The sequence below is a fragment of the Acomys minous genome, assembly GCF_964271855.1.
Source record: "Acomys minous genome assembly, chromosome: 3".
NCBI classification, from domain to species: Eukaryota; Metazoa; Chordata; class Mammalia; order Rodentia; family Muridae; genus Acomys; species Acomys minous.
In genome coordinates, this window is record NC_140485.1 from 133,018,429 (window position 1) to 133,033,712 (window position 15,284).

The following is a 15,284-nucleotide window of genomic DNA, read 5'->3' on the forward strand; positions in this document are numbered from 1 at the left end:
AAGGATCCTGCTTTCTCCCTGGATGTGTAAACGGAGGTTGGGGACTCAAGAAAAAGCCTCTTGTCCCTAACCAGCTTCGGACGCGGCTGAAAGGAGGGCACTTAGTAACAAGGGAGGAAATGACGAGAAGGAAATAGTTTTGTGTCTGGGAGCCGTGTGGAATTCCAAGATAAGAAAAACAGTTGCTAATTCGAGTATAAAAGCAGGAAACATGATACACTTACTTCCTTTTATGTAAACACAAGTATATGTGGGGTTGCGTGAAAATTATTTTTCTCTTGCCCAACCACAAAGGCAAAAAATCAAGCTGCTTGTTTTGGCCACACTGGCTTCTTCTGCTTCTTGTGGACATTATGGCTAATAACACAACAAGTTTAGGGAGCCCATGGCCAGAAAACTTTTGGGGTAAGCTACCTTTCCTTCGCTGCTTTTAATTTGAATTAAAATGCGCAGAAATTCTTTGGCATAAATTAAGACAACGCTGGGAATCTCTGGATCATTTTGCTTGCCGTAACTGATGTGACAGTTTTCATAAATTTATTTACAGAAATATACTCATAAAAATATTGTCAGAATAAGCTACAGAAACATTAAAGAAGAATCAGGCATGTAAAGTTTGGCTGGTGTTAACAAAACTTAATTTGAAAATAAGGAGACTTTTTAAGTGAAAAATTAGAAAAACAAATATGAAGTAGTTATTGTTAAGTGGGGCATAACACATAGGGGTTTGTTGGAAATTTATATTTTATTTGTCTGAAAGTGATGAATTGTGTATTTTATTTCATGAAACCAAGGTATGCTGCCAAGGGTTTTACAGTCTGTGTTTTTCTCAATGTTATTCTTTTTAATCTTCAAAGTGAATCCAAGCAACAAATCTATACTTGAATGACTTTACAGTATGGTGACACAGAGAAAATGTGGAATTATAAATGAAAATGTAAATCTAGAAAAGATGAAGCAGAAGTAGCATATACTATTACAATGAAAACCTGTCAGAAAAGGAAGAGAAACAGTACCAGAGCACGCTTGGGCTGAGGCTGCTCAGGTCAAGGTCTAGTGTTCAGGGATGCTAAGAGCAGGAAGGTGCTGAAGTCCAGACCACCATCCACTCCAGGCCAGATGCAGGAGACAGAAGCTGGAGTGTGCAGTGACATTGACATGTCTCTGTGGTCTGAAGAAATTTATAAATAAATGGAAAGTTTTAAGTTAAATCCAGAAGGAACTTTAAAGGGAAACTGGACTTTATTATGAGACCTATAAGCCTATTGTGTGTGATATGAGTTTTTAATTATCTCAGAAAACTATATCAGGCTTCCTGTTGTGGTTGGAGGTGCTTTGAAAACTATCTGGTGAATAGTGAGCCGTGATGGCAACCTGGCCCTGACAATCTAATGTAATTATCTGTTATCCCAGGTATGAGCATGAAGGGAATTTACTAATTAATTATTTTTTATTAATTAATGTGCTTGCTTCAAGCTTTAAGAGATTTATGATGATCTAGTAATAAAATTGCATAATAAAATTAGTGAAAAATAAGTCATTCCTGAAAATTGTAGGGAGTCATCAAGAGATGAGAAACCATTGAATTCTGGATGGTCTACTGGTATATTTGTGAAAATATCATTTATTGTCCTCATTTATATTAAATGCTGAGCACAGCTAGAATGCATCTAAGTAAACTTATCATCACAAAACATTTGTAAGTTATCCCAAAGTTACATCATTCCCAGTGTAAAAATTAACACAGAAAAGTCAGCTCTATCTTTTGAAATTATTAAGGTTAATCTCCAGGTTTACATAGAAAAACTAATTCATTGTTCATTGGTTAGAGCACAGACGATTTTCATTTAAAATAAATCTTACACTAATAAGCTCTTCATGTTGATTTCGTCCCTTTATCCTAGCATTTAGATGTCTTAATAAGGAAATCTGTGCTTAAGATGGAATTCAAGATTCCTGTGTCAAAGTTACGTATGTGTTAACGGTCCCTTCTTTGGCATGTAGATATGGTAGACCGTAAATGAGAATGGGAAAATACTGAACCAAAAACATGTTTGATGCTTTGTGTGAAAGAAGTAAAAGATGGCATTATTATTTCTTGGGTAAAATTGTGAAGTATAAAATGCGATTATAAATTTAGTGTATGAAATGTAAATATTTCCTAACATATAGATGCCAGTCTTCTCTACTTTCATTTATGTTTGGCATCTCAATTGATATCTGTCTTGATCAGTAGTCCTCTCAAAATATTACTGTGAAAGCCATGCACAACACAGCGGAGCCTGCTTCTGAAAGGACTCTTTTGTGTGGCCCTTTGAATTAAGAGCATTAAAAAAAATAAATGGCATAGACTCTAACAACTCACAAGGAGCCGTAGGAACTTCTCAGACTTAACAGTTGAGATGCATAAAAAGTTCACAGGATAACTTTCTGCTTTACCTAAGGAATGCAATAAAATAAGTAACAATATTCAGTTGCCTCAAACAATGGTAGCTTGCCCCTTTTCTGAGCTATCACTCATTCAGACCTACTAACAGTTGTGAAAACACTAAATCCATTGATGCTAGCCCTTAGCGAACATGGCCTGAGACGGACAATACAGTTGGCTCCACCTCTATTAACGCACTTCCCTTCTTTGCTAACCATCCCGTAAAAGCAGCAGGCAACAGAGACCCTCAAAGTTTACTGGGCCGACAGGTGACAGTGTTGTGGCACCCACATGTTTTCTTAGTGCTTAGGAGTCCACACAAGGCGCTTCTGTTTCTCTCTGCCATCTTTTTATTGTGTTGTCGATGTTGTTGTTTTTCACCAGTTTGGCCAGTATTGTGAAAGGCTGAGGTAATATATTGGTGTATGGGCTTGCATTTATTCATCTAATTGATGATTTTTCTTTTAAAAGGATTATATTCGGGGAGGTGGTTAGGTGTTCCTCAATATGCAAATAGAAGCCTATAAATAAGTCAATTATATGCACAATGACCAACAATGAGAATGTGCCATAGAAGTTAAAATATGATGACGTAGCCCCTGAATCACTTTTAGAAAAAAAATAGTATATTACCTATTCTTAGAAAAGCAAGTAAGTTCCAAATCAAAAGGTACTCCTAAGGGAGACACTCTGGCAGTTCGTTTCTGACATGCTAACTCTGCTCCCTTCACTTCATTCTTTCCTCAGCTCTGACTGACCTTATTGGGCAACATATTGTCTGCGACCTTGGGGGCCACTCAGGAGCACTGTTAAAAAAAACCACCAGGGCGTGTGTGCAAAGATGCAAATGCCTGACCAGAACATGCATAGATGCAAATTACAGGGACCGACTTGGAAAGTCAGAACAGAGGCAGATTTTTTTAAGGTTCTGAGCAGCAACGTTGACCTTTGAGACTGCCATGCACTGCAGTGATGTCAGGGCTCCTCCTCACCTCCCTCTGTCTTTGGGTTTCCCCCTAAGGTCGGAACTTAGCAGTGGACCAGGAGTTCTGGATCAAGGTCCTCTGCTGACATCTACTGACAAGTGTGCCTCAGCTGTTCTGGGGATGGTTTTCTCTCCCTGTCTTCACTGCTGGAGCTTTTAACTGCAAAACCAGGTTCTTGTGATCTGTGCAATTCTAAGTAAGAGCATGATATTTTTTTTTCCTCGTGAGGCTATCCGATTGGTCTACAGGAACTTTGGGAGCCTCGCTCTTTTTCTGCCCTCTTCTGGCATCCAGGACTTCTCATGGGGGCTTGTTGCCCTGTCTACATGTTATCACCCAGGAACCTAGGTGTGGACACCAGCTACTGGAATCCCCTAAGGCACACGTAAGAATGGAGGGATGGAGGCATGGCCTCATTCTGCAGAGCCCTCATTACTCATATACTGTAAAGCTGTTCTCTTCCTCTCTTCAAAACGTCTCTTTACACTGCTAATGAAAGCCACGCAGGGTATACCCACCTTTCTCCTACTGTTTATGGCAAGAGCCTATATTTTCGAGCTCCTTAGGCTTCCAGCATTATGAAGCTGAAACAGAAAAAGAAACAAACCACAAACACCATGTTGGTAATAAAACACCTAGTTATTGCACTGCGGTGCTGGCTCTCAAAATGATGCTATAGTCTTTGTGTTTAACGAGGAGCACAACAACTATTGCTGTGCATCCTTGCTTATTGCTTTACCCTGCTCTGAGGTAGCTGAAGGCAACAGAGGGCTACAAATTGATTTGTTGGGGAGCCAGGGCTGTCAAGCCATGGGGTGCTTAGCTAAGATTCTTCAGCCTGTAAAAACAATATTATGCCTCAACTTAGAGCAAAGGATGCGCTGTAGCTTGTAGAAAAAGAAGATGAAATAAGATTATTGGGGTGGGGGTGAAGCAGGCATGGGCAGTGCATGGGGCTCCATAATGTTCTCTCAAAATAGCAAGCAAACACCGCCCATATTTTAAGCTCTTTTCTTCAGTTGTATATAAAGAAAACGTCTTCAGCTGGTATGCATCATTGCATATGAATAGCCTATTAATTATTTCCTTACGTCAGTTACTCAGGAACATTGAAGTATAAATGTTTACAAGCTTAGGTACTTAAAATATCTGCATCAGGGCTGGTGAGATGGCTTAGAGGTTAAGAGCACAGGCTGCTCTTCCAGAGGTCCTGAGTTCAAGTCCCAGCAACCACGCGTTTGGCTCATAAAACAGCTGCATCTAGATTTCATCTCTCATTGGGCTTCACAGAGCTGAAGTCATCTCTGAGGTAGAGCTCACAGGCTGTATGTACTTCTTGGTGCATGCCTGATCTCTAGACATCAGCACTGAAATTATGAGAATTGTCTTTTCTTGTCATAGCTAAGTTAGATTTGGGTATCAATGCCATGCAAGTCTCATAAAAAAAAAACAAGTCCAAAGTATTCCTTACTGTTTTACTATCAGAAAGAGTTCATGTAGAATTGGGTTGTATGGCTATTTACTATCTTTAAAAAAAAATGCACCGGTGGTGGCATTACATATCACATATATGATATTTGGGGCTAGAAGTTTTAAAATGACACATCTATTTAAAGCAGTTTTTAACTGTGGTGTGTGTGGAGGCTGTTGCCCACATGAATGAAGGAGCCCATGCAGGCCAGACGTGTCAGATTCTTCCAGAGATGGAGTTACAGGTGGTTGTGAGCTGGCCTGTGTGGGTGCTGGAAACCACACTTGGGTCTTCATCAAGTACAGCGAACCCTCTCAACCACAGAGCGATCCCTCCAGCCCCACATTCATCTTCTTTAAATATTAGGGGGCCACTCGGACTGTCTACTGACTCCTTTCTCGGTTATGACAGTTCGTGCTTTCCAATAACTTGCCATTTGCCTTATATTTGCAAGCACATCAGGTAAAAGCCATTTATACTATATTGGCATGCCTTCTCAGTGCTTTACTATGAAAATGTTCACTGCGCAGAATCACTTGAAGAATTCCTCAGTGAAGACTCACCCATTCTGTGCCCGGCATGTTTCCATTTCCACGGCGTCTTTCAGATTCATCTATATTATTTTAAATTACGTGATTTTCTTTTTTTTAGGTTCGATAACAATATTCTGTTATTATTTGAGAATGGCATTGTTTGCAACTTGTCATGGAAACATTACAGACGGTGGGCACATAAACTAAAATGGCTTCCATGGTGCTGGGTCTTTTGAAACCATTGTTGTAAAGTTGGCCGAAGTCAGCAAAGAGTCATAATGTTGCTCAGGGCAGCAGAGGCTCCGATCCCCTCAACTGACTACTCATCTGGGGATGGGCATTCAGGTTGATTCTGTGTCCTGGACCTTGTGACCAAGCACTGCTGGATAGAACCACTTCCGTGTCTGCTTGTCCACTACTCTACTTAGGGCAGAGGCTCTTAATATTGTTGCTTTATTTATTCCTCCCTTTCTTACCATTACAAGCATAAGTCAGCCTCCTACCTTTCATATCTAAGGCTCAGTTATAGCTTGTAGTGAAGTGGTGGCTCATTTACTTATTTTTCAGAAATATGAATTGAACTCGCTTCCCTGACTGGGGAGGGAGATCCAATTAGGTGTAAAAAGTGGGTCAGCATCTAAGTTTGGAATGAGGAGGCCTCAGCAAGGTTAGATAATGCCTAAAGAAAAAAGGAATTCTGTAGGCATCTGCAAACATATATTTGAGAGAAGAGATTAGAACCAAGGATCTAAAGCATATGATCAAAAGCTTATTTGGCGAATAACAAGACAGAGGACTCAAATGGTCGGCTCACAGGGCAGGGGCTCTCTGGTAGGAAATTTTAGACCACTTTTAGGAGTTTGCCTTTACTCTGCTGGAGGGTGGGGCTGCGGACACACCTGTGACGTGACTGGACTTTGCTTGATTGAAACGAGAAGGCAGCTGGGTATAAATAGATGACGCTGCAAAGGAAAGGAACATAAGGCAGGAAGCCCAGCTGGAAAAGTTGCCATCTCCCGGACCACACGGTGGCGTGCACGTGTGGCCACAGCATAGGAAGGGAGACGCTGGATCCCGCTCTGTTGTTGAACTCAAGAGAATTTCCCAGCAGATGTGATAAACAGAGACACCATTTACCCTTTGCATAGTCAGCTAATTGTAATTGTTCACATTTCAGTGCGTTACAATCTATTCCCCAAAAGTCTTTTCGTCACAACCTTTCTATCGTTGAACCCATCCACTTCTGCACCTTAGGAAAAGGAGAGCGCATAATCTGTTTCGAGAGGAAGTGAGCTTATGATTCCTGCACTGTATGGCTTTGAATATATTAACCAGCGTTCTATTTTCCGATCACTTAAGAAAACTACTAACAGTTCAACAATCGCCCACTAGATGGTGCCCTCTACTAAACGTTCGCACCATTTTATGCTTACTGAAAACCACGCTCAATTTTAAGACAGTGGAGTTGGAAAGCATGGTACTGGTCGTTGTTAGGGGCACAGGGCAAGGCAAATCCCTTGAGTGTGTCACACAGCTGTCAGGAGGAGGAGCTGTAATTTCCCGAGGGCTTAGATACTAGCCACTTGCTGGTTATATAGGCACAAATTACCAATTAGTATAGCAATGATTAATTTCTGTGCCATGTCTCACCAACATTAAGGTCTGTTCCTTTTACCTTGAGAAGAACTGCATTTTAATAGTTTTTCTCATTGACCATACTATATTCATATTATAAGAAGTAACATCGTAGCTTTGTTTTCTTCCCTAAAGTTGTTTTCAAAGAAACATTATCTGTGCCAATGTCTTTATAACTAGAGGCGCATTGCGTTCTATGTTAGGCTTTCTAAAAGTTTCTAACATTTATTGCCGGAAACCTCATGGAAAGGATTAGACATGTGAAATACTAAATATGTGTGGGCAATAGATGCTGCTACCAGTGTGTTATTTCCTGAATTATACACAGTGGATAGCTCAGGAGGAAAACTGAACTTTAGTTAGAATCCCTGTGGAAAACAATTGGAAAAACAGCCTGCAATTCGGTTATGACCTTACACATTTTTTCCTTGGTAAGTTAGAGAATTTAACAAGACAGGCAAGTTCTTTATGGACAAGCTTAGGCAGCGTTCATAATTCTGGTGTCAACATTAGTGACGTTTAAACATCTAAAACAGTTTGCATGTTTGCCGAGGTTATAGGAATTAGTACAATGATTTCTAAGATATTTGTTGGACTCACATTATAAGTTAGGAAATAATTTTTATTTCTGTTTGAGAATTTTGCACGTGTACGTAATGTGTTTTGATCAAGTCCACCCCTGTACCGTCCCTTTCAACCCTTCCTGTATCCCCTTGGTCATCACAATTCTCTCTCAATTCCATGTGTTCTAGAGATGCTAGAACATTCCTGGGTATACGCCAGGCAGATGCTAGATCATCTCTTGGAACATGGCTAGCCTCCAAGGGAAGACACCTTAAAAAAAAAAAAGCCGACCCTCCCATCTCCCAGCTGCCATCAATTGCCAGCCACTCTTTCAGCTAGTAGTGTAATCCCATGGCCACGTGCCTACTCTAGTCTGAGATTTTGTCTAGCTTGGTCTTGTATGGGTCTTGTGCATGCTGTCAAATGTGCTGTGAGTTCACATGTGCCACTGCCCTGCGGTACCTAGCAAACAGTTTTGTTGCAGTCAGATGCTCACAACCATGCTTTCATTCTACTGAGTACCTGAATCTGCTTTCTCCTTTCAGATTAACTTTATTTTGCAGAAGTAAAGTAAATATATTCCTTTCGTATCATCTCTTATTCTTCTCTATGCTCTGAAATATTTAGAGTATTTAGTTAGGCCTTGGTGGTAATTAAGTTTGTACACAAAAGCAAGGCTATGTGACCTGCACATTTGAGTCCTTGTCCTCTCATGGTGTGTCACATACACCTGTGAATAACAGTCTTCCAGACAGTGGCACAGGTCTGAGTTATTAAACTAAATCAAATGTTATTTCTATAACTTAACCTTAACTTTGGTTTCAATATCCACAAAATAAAGAATTTGAACCATGTATCCTTTTGCTTTTATTTTTGTTTTTCACAGACAAGACTCTAACTTTGTAGACCAAACTGGTCTCTGCCTTACTGTGTGGCTCAGAGTGACTGAACTCACAGTCACCTTCCAGTCTCAGCTTCCTGAGTACAGGGGCTTACTGGCCTATGACATCATGGCTTGAGTACCACATTTCAAAGGATTTTTTTTTAGCTGAAGTCCTTTTCTGTGATTCTTTCTATATTCAAAGCTGTTAGTACTTAAAATTCTCCGCTTGAGGTAATTAACCCAGGAACCATACCTAGAGAGCACACAGTAGGGCTTTTCCTTAGAACAGTTTGCCAGAGAGATTATTATTTTCTTACATTAAACCCAAGATCTAGGCAAAGAATTGAGCAATTCTTGGTCCCTAATCCTCAGCTGGCCCTGAGTGTGGTAGTGCACTTGCTCTATCTGTAGGGTAAGATTAGCAATTCCTTTGGGAGGGGGGATGTTTGGATGCAGTGACCTCACACACTTAAGACAGCACCTAGAGGCCAGGCATGTGGCTTAGTGGCTGAAGCTGACAGCACAAGTATTCTAATTGATGCTCTGAAACGTGCATCTGCCAGGACCAAGACTGCTTCCTTCATGGCGATCTGTGTGTGTCATCGGTGGTCCTATCTTATATATTTTAGATATTCCCTATGCTAAACAAATGAGTTGCTGAGTCTTCCCAGGACAGCTGGTTGCTAATCATTTTTACCTGTAGTCCCCGGCTTGCTTTGAAGATCCAGGGTAGTAATCTTCCTGGTCTATTCATTTCTCTATAGTCAGTTCTTGATTTCCTTGCTTATTTCTGATTTTCTTGGCTGTCTACCCTTACTACACATCTTTAAACACAACCCACTACTTCTGAGTCCAGGGTTTCTAGGGATGGGAAAATGCCCCTAGTTCCTAAAGACTGTTTTGTTTTATTTTCTCCTCCTCTTATAAAGTATATATTTAACCTTGACACAACAAATAAATATCACAGAAACATTTAAATTCAACATCTTTCCGTCGTGTGTACCATCCCTAGTCCAACCTTCTCCCATCTCTTTCCTGTCTGCTGTAGACATTAGGATTCTTTCTTGCTTGGCCACGCCTCCACGCTGGGTTTATCTCCACCCCGTGCACCCAAGTGTGCCTTTCTCAGTGGCCGACTTTAATTTTCACTAGGCAGATGTAAGGCGATGGCAGGGGGGGGGGACGCGGGGACACATGTATTCTTTGAATATTTTAAATTTCTTTGCACATTGTGTCATCTTGCCTCCTTTTCCTTTGTTGTATGGCTTCTAAAAGGCACCTCCCCCATTTTTTCTTTTTTAAAAATGGATCTCGTACATGACGCATGTTCATATAATTTACCTACTTACATGCCTGCATGCTTTTGTTTGCAGTCTTTAGAGTGAGTGATCATCATCATACCCTAAGAATAATTTTGTATCCCACCAAAGAAATTCTTTCCCTACTTGCCCACTCTTTCCCCTTCTTACCCTACCCATAGACTTAGGCAAGCCTGGCTTATGTTCTACCAGCTTTGCCAGTCCTAGCCAACTCGCACATGTGCAGGTGTGAGGCAGATTTTGGAACAGCAGTACTGACTTGAGCATCTGTGTCCTAAATTATGTTAGAATTTAAAAGCCACCTCATGAAGAACTTAGTTTATGGCTGGTGTAAAGTGTTTAGAAAGTTTTGATGTGATTATATTTGGACATCTTTATAATAACAAAGACAGATTTGCCATAGGATGCCTACATGGCAATAGGATGTGGAGGAGCACCATACATAAATCTGAAATTAGCAAGTAGTGGTTGTACTTATGTATTTTGTTTCTGAATTCTAGATATTGTATTTGCTACAACAATAAGCTGGGGAAAGGCTTGACAATTATAAAACCTAAGTCCCCCTGTCCTTTTTAAAAATAAAATCAGTGAGATTAAACAAATCCACCAACATTTATGCAAGCAGCAAAGGGATAGGGCTGGGTCTGCAATTGTTTTACATTACAACCAATGAGCATTTGCTAACCAATGACCACCTAGAATAGAGTTGCTTAGGATAATGATCAGATGATTGGCTCCCGGTTTGGGGTTGGCAATTCAGCATTGGTTCAGCAAGACGCCGTGTGGTTTGTCCCATGGTGAGATGGGGTTTGCCAGCACCTGACTGACCCAGAGCAACTCAGTCGGTTGAAATGTCAAGGATACAAAGCTCTTGGTCAGAGTCATAGGAATAAAACACAGGATAGCCCTGTGTGTGTGTCATTGGCCACCATGCTAGTTTGGTTTTATTCCTATGTCCATCATGGAGAGGTTCCCAAGTGACACAAAGTGGAAGCTGAAAGGCTCTTGCAGTTTAGGCCTGAACTTACAAAGCTCTGGTTCTATTGCATCCCTTGGTCAAGTGAGTCCCAGTGATTGCCCAGAGAATAGGGAAATAGACTCTACCTGCTAATGGGATTAAAAACGAAGCATCTGTGACCATGGCCTCGGTATGAAAGCCTTCAAGAGCACATGTCCAGGCTATGGCTGTTGGCCTGCAGGGTCCTTACATAGGCAGTTTAACGTACACGTTGTCTTTTTACTTAGCACCAACTCACCTCTGTACGAGAAAGACAGTACTTGGAATAGTTCTCTAAAAACGAGTTGCCCAGACAACAAATCTCATGTCAATATATAAGGAAAATTATGTGTGAAAGCACAGAGGATTGGAAAACATGATGGAGAGCAAATCGCTCAGTTTGGAATTGGCTCCTGGAGTGGGAGGTGAGGAATGTGCTGAACAGGGGGCTGGGAGGGACCTGAGCTCTCTGGAGAGGTTTCTCCTAAGGAGCAGGGGCTCAGCCACTCTATTCCACCCCTTCAGAATATGCTTTGAATTTGTAAGGGGCAGCCTTACCAGCTGAGGTAGCACTTCCATTGAGGGGAGAGGAAGATACGGACATATGACTTGCTTGCAGAGGAGTTCTGAACAAACCCAAGCTCTGTGAGTTGGAGCACACTGGTGGGCTGTGGGAAGTCTGCGGCGGTTCATGAGGCAGCGTTTCGCCGGCACAACACAGACGGGGACAGAAGCATGAGCTAGCGCCCGCATAGGTCACGTCGTGGGGGAGTCAGGAATCTGAGCGTCTGGGTGCTCAGGAAGTATGTCATTAATCAGTCAGCCCTCCAGATGGTTCTAGCTCCGCGCTCCCTTCCTACCTCAGATAGAGTGCAGGAAGTGAGGTGCCCTAAAGACTGCAGGTGGGACAAATCAGCGTTGGCAGAGCAAAGCAGGCAGAGGAAACAGCACGTTTAACACTGGCATGACCTTCTTTACCGAGGGGGCACATTAGCTACAGTCATAATTCAAACGGAAATGAGCTGCGGACATTTGCAGTTCTGTAAGAAAAACTGGTAAGTTAAAATCCAGTTCCACTGAGGCTTTTTTTTTTTTTAATTTCTAAAGATGATAAACACAAGCAAACAATGTTTTTTGTTTGTTTGGTTGGTTGGTTTGGTTTTGTACCTTTCTGTTTGAAGACCTAGGGGAGGGGAATAGGGTGAAAGAAGGAGGGAGGGAAGAGCGGGAGGATACAAGTAAGGGGATAACAATTGAGATGTAATCTGAATAAATTAATAAAAAAAATGGGATCCTGATCATTCTGTTTCCCCCAGTTCAAAACATGTTAAAATTCCTACTACGCCCTGTGTTTTCACCTGGATGTCTTTGAAATTGGAGCTATCCATTTATTGGCTGATTCTTTGTTTCAGAGGACCTTATAATGTCCTTCACTGTATCCATGGCGATTGGGCTTGCAATCGGAGGATTTCTCTGGGCGCTGTTCGTTTTCCTGTCTCGAAGAAGAAGAGCCAGTGCGCCCATCTCACAGTGGAGTCCCACGAGGAGACCCAGGTCTTCCTACAACCATGGCCTCAACAGAACTGGATTCTACCGCCACAGTGGCTGTGAACGCCGAAGCAACCTGAGCCTGGCGAGCCTCACTTTCCAGAGACAAGCTTCCCTTGAGCTGGCAAACTCCTTCCCCAGGAAACCAAGCTTCAGGGCTTCGACTTTCCATCCGTTCCTGCAATGCCCAACGCTTCCAGTGGAAACTGAGAGTCAGCTGATGACCCTGCCGGCTTCCACTGCCCCATCCACCATCAGCACCACACACAGTCAGAGCCGGCCGGACTTCCGCTGGTCCAGCAATAGCTTGCGGATGGGTCTTTCCACACCGCCCCCACCTGCCTATGAGTCCATCATCAAGGCATTTCCCGATTCCTGAGTCTGGGATTTCATTGTCTTTGATTTTTTTTTTTAATGTTTCTTCTAGAAAGATATATAGGGAAAACAGAATTTGGGGGCCGTGGTCCCAATGACTGATTTTTCTGACTTAATAGGCTCATGAAAGCTGAACAGTACTAAGGTAGGCACAGTTCCTTATGAGCACATTTTTCTCACTTAGATCTCACAAAAGTATTTTTTTCTCAAAAAGTTCCATACTTATGTATTTTGAATTCAGCATGAGGCACTGAATTAAAGACACAGATGAAAGATTCTAACATAGAAATCATACACATCTGTATGTTTTCAATTTAAAAGACTTTAGATGCCCCCATTCACTTTTCCTGTAATGGCTGACAGACGGAAGTCACAGTAATAAGGAATTCTAAATTTACTTTCCGGGTGATGATTGAATCACCAACACCCTAGAATCGTAGAGCTTTCATGATGTGTGTTTACAAGATGATCAAACAGTGGGTGTTCCAAAATCTATGATTCTACTCAGTAGGAAAGCCAAGCAAAGATGCCAAGCTCTGTTGATGTCACAGGATGGTTCAATTCTGACACATTTCCCCGCTCCCCTCCCCCAGATAGACTCACTTTGTAGTTCTACTCAATAGAATCACCCATATCAATGGTGTAAAAACCCTGGGACGTAGTAACATGAGGATTTAACACAACTGTTGTTGTGATGCAATCACCAGCACAGCAATAGCAGCTCCAGTTCGTTTGTTCTAAGCACGACTTTTTATTCAACATCAGGTGATATTTTTCCTTTCTTGGATTTGGATCTAACAGCCAGGAAAGCATTTCATCTAAAGCAGCCATTCTCAACCTGTAGGTCATGACCTTTTGGGGGTCAAACGACCCTTTCACAGGAGTTGCCTACGACCATTGGAAAACACAAATATTAACATTATGATTCGTAACAGTAGCAGAGTTACAGTTATGAAGTAGCAATGAAATCGTTTTATGGTTAGGAACGCCCCAAGATGAGGAACTGTATTAAAGGGTCTTAGCATTAAGAAGGTTGAGACCCACTGCTCAAGGGGAAACGTCCCTGTTAACTCTGCAGTCAATGAAGGCTTGTTCTACAGAGGTGGTCCACAGTGAAAACGTGCTGCGTCTCTGGAGAGCAATTCCTCTTGAGTCTTCTCAGCTCCAAGGCACCATCCCCTGGGTGATGCTCTGGAATCCCAGCCCCACCTTCTCTAACGTCTTTATAAGGTGACTAAATGATCACCTCAGAAGCAGGCTAAAGGTCACTGTTTCAGTGGCTACTCAAGGAGTCCTCGACACAGGTGGAGACACCTTCAATGTGGATAGCAGAAACTTGGAGTGGAGACACCTTTAATGTGGTTAGCAGAGACTTTGGTCCTTTTGCTTCAAGGGCAGGAGCTCACTGGGCTCCTATCTGGAAATCTTGTAGTTTGTATTTGACACACCAAGTATTTATCTTCTGTAATTGTTTATTCTTCTGCACATTGGGGTGTTCAATGTTACCTGGTGGTCCCAGATAATGGTGTCTGGGCATAGCTCAAGAATGTAACTCCTTGGCGTCAGTGATCCTCTGTAGCATTTCTTTATTGTTTTTATAGAATTCGTGCTATCCATTGTTCCTCAAGGGAAATTAGCCTTAAGAATGCCAACCCAACATATCTTGCAATTAAATGTGCAAGAAAAAAAGGAAGGAAAAATATAAAGCAAAATAAGAAGCTGAGAGGCGAGCCAATACATTGCCAGCTGACTTTTCCTAAGGAAACGCAGAAGCTACAACGTAAGATTTCCTGAGAGTTTCAGCTTAGTAACAAGGCTAATTTTAGGCTGCTTGTCATCCTCGGTGTTTAACATGAGAAGCAAAGAAGGCATGCTTTTTTATCATTGATTTATGTTGGAAATGAAAACTGTTCCTATCTCCTCCCAAGGGAAGGAAATGAGAGCAGAGGTCCTCTGGTTCATTTGGCAGAATTCTTGCCTGATCTTCAGTCCCAGTTTTAAAATGACCAAGAGGAGTATTTTATAAATATTGTATATTATATGAAATGTGAAGTTAAAACCAAACTAGAAGTGTTTTTAGTTGTAATTGTTTACTTTGAAATATTTTGTTGATTATGAAATAAAACATTAATTTCAATTTAGTTTGTTTATTGACCAATAAAAATATTTTCAATCAAGAAGTAAGTAATTAATAAAACTAAAATGTAAAACATAAAAATATACAATTTTTGAGACAAAGTCTCACTATTAGCATTGGCTGATCTAGAGCTTTCTAGGTAGACAAGGCTAGCCTGGAACTCATAGGGATCTGCTTGCCTCTGCCTCCTGTGTGGTGGGATTAAAGCCTTGTACTGCCATACCTGCCTTTAAAAAATCTAATGATGAAATAATGTGGAGTTTAGCAATTATTACTTGACCTTAGCATGGTGGCACATACTGGTAATTCAAAATCAGAAGGATAGTTCATCATGGCTTTGAGTCCAGCCTGGATTATACAACAAGATCCAAACTTTAAAAGCACAACAAATGTCACTGAGTAAAAACA

The 15,284-nt window shown here is 41.5% G+C and overlaps 1 protein-coding gene across 1 annotated transcript; it reads left to right on the forward strand.

Annotated features, from left to right (window-relative positions):
* Positions 1-241: 241 nt before the first annotated feature.
* On the forward strand, positions 242-14,876 carry MYCT1 (MYC target 1). The gene is made up of 2 exons (XM_084774917.1): positions 242-405; positions 12,229-14,876. Exons 1-2 carry the CDS (start codon positions 249-251, stop codon positions 12,741-12,743), a joined length of 672 nt encoding a protein of 223 aa, XP_084631043.1. The 5' UTR covers positions 242-248; the 3' UTR covers positions 12,744-14,876.
* Positions 14,877-15,284: the final 408 nt, after the last annotated feature.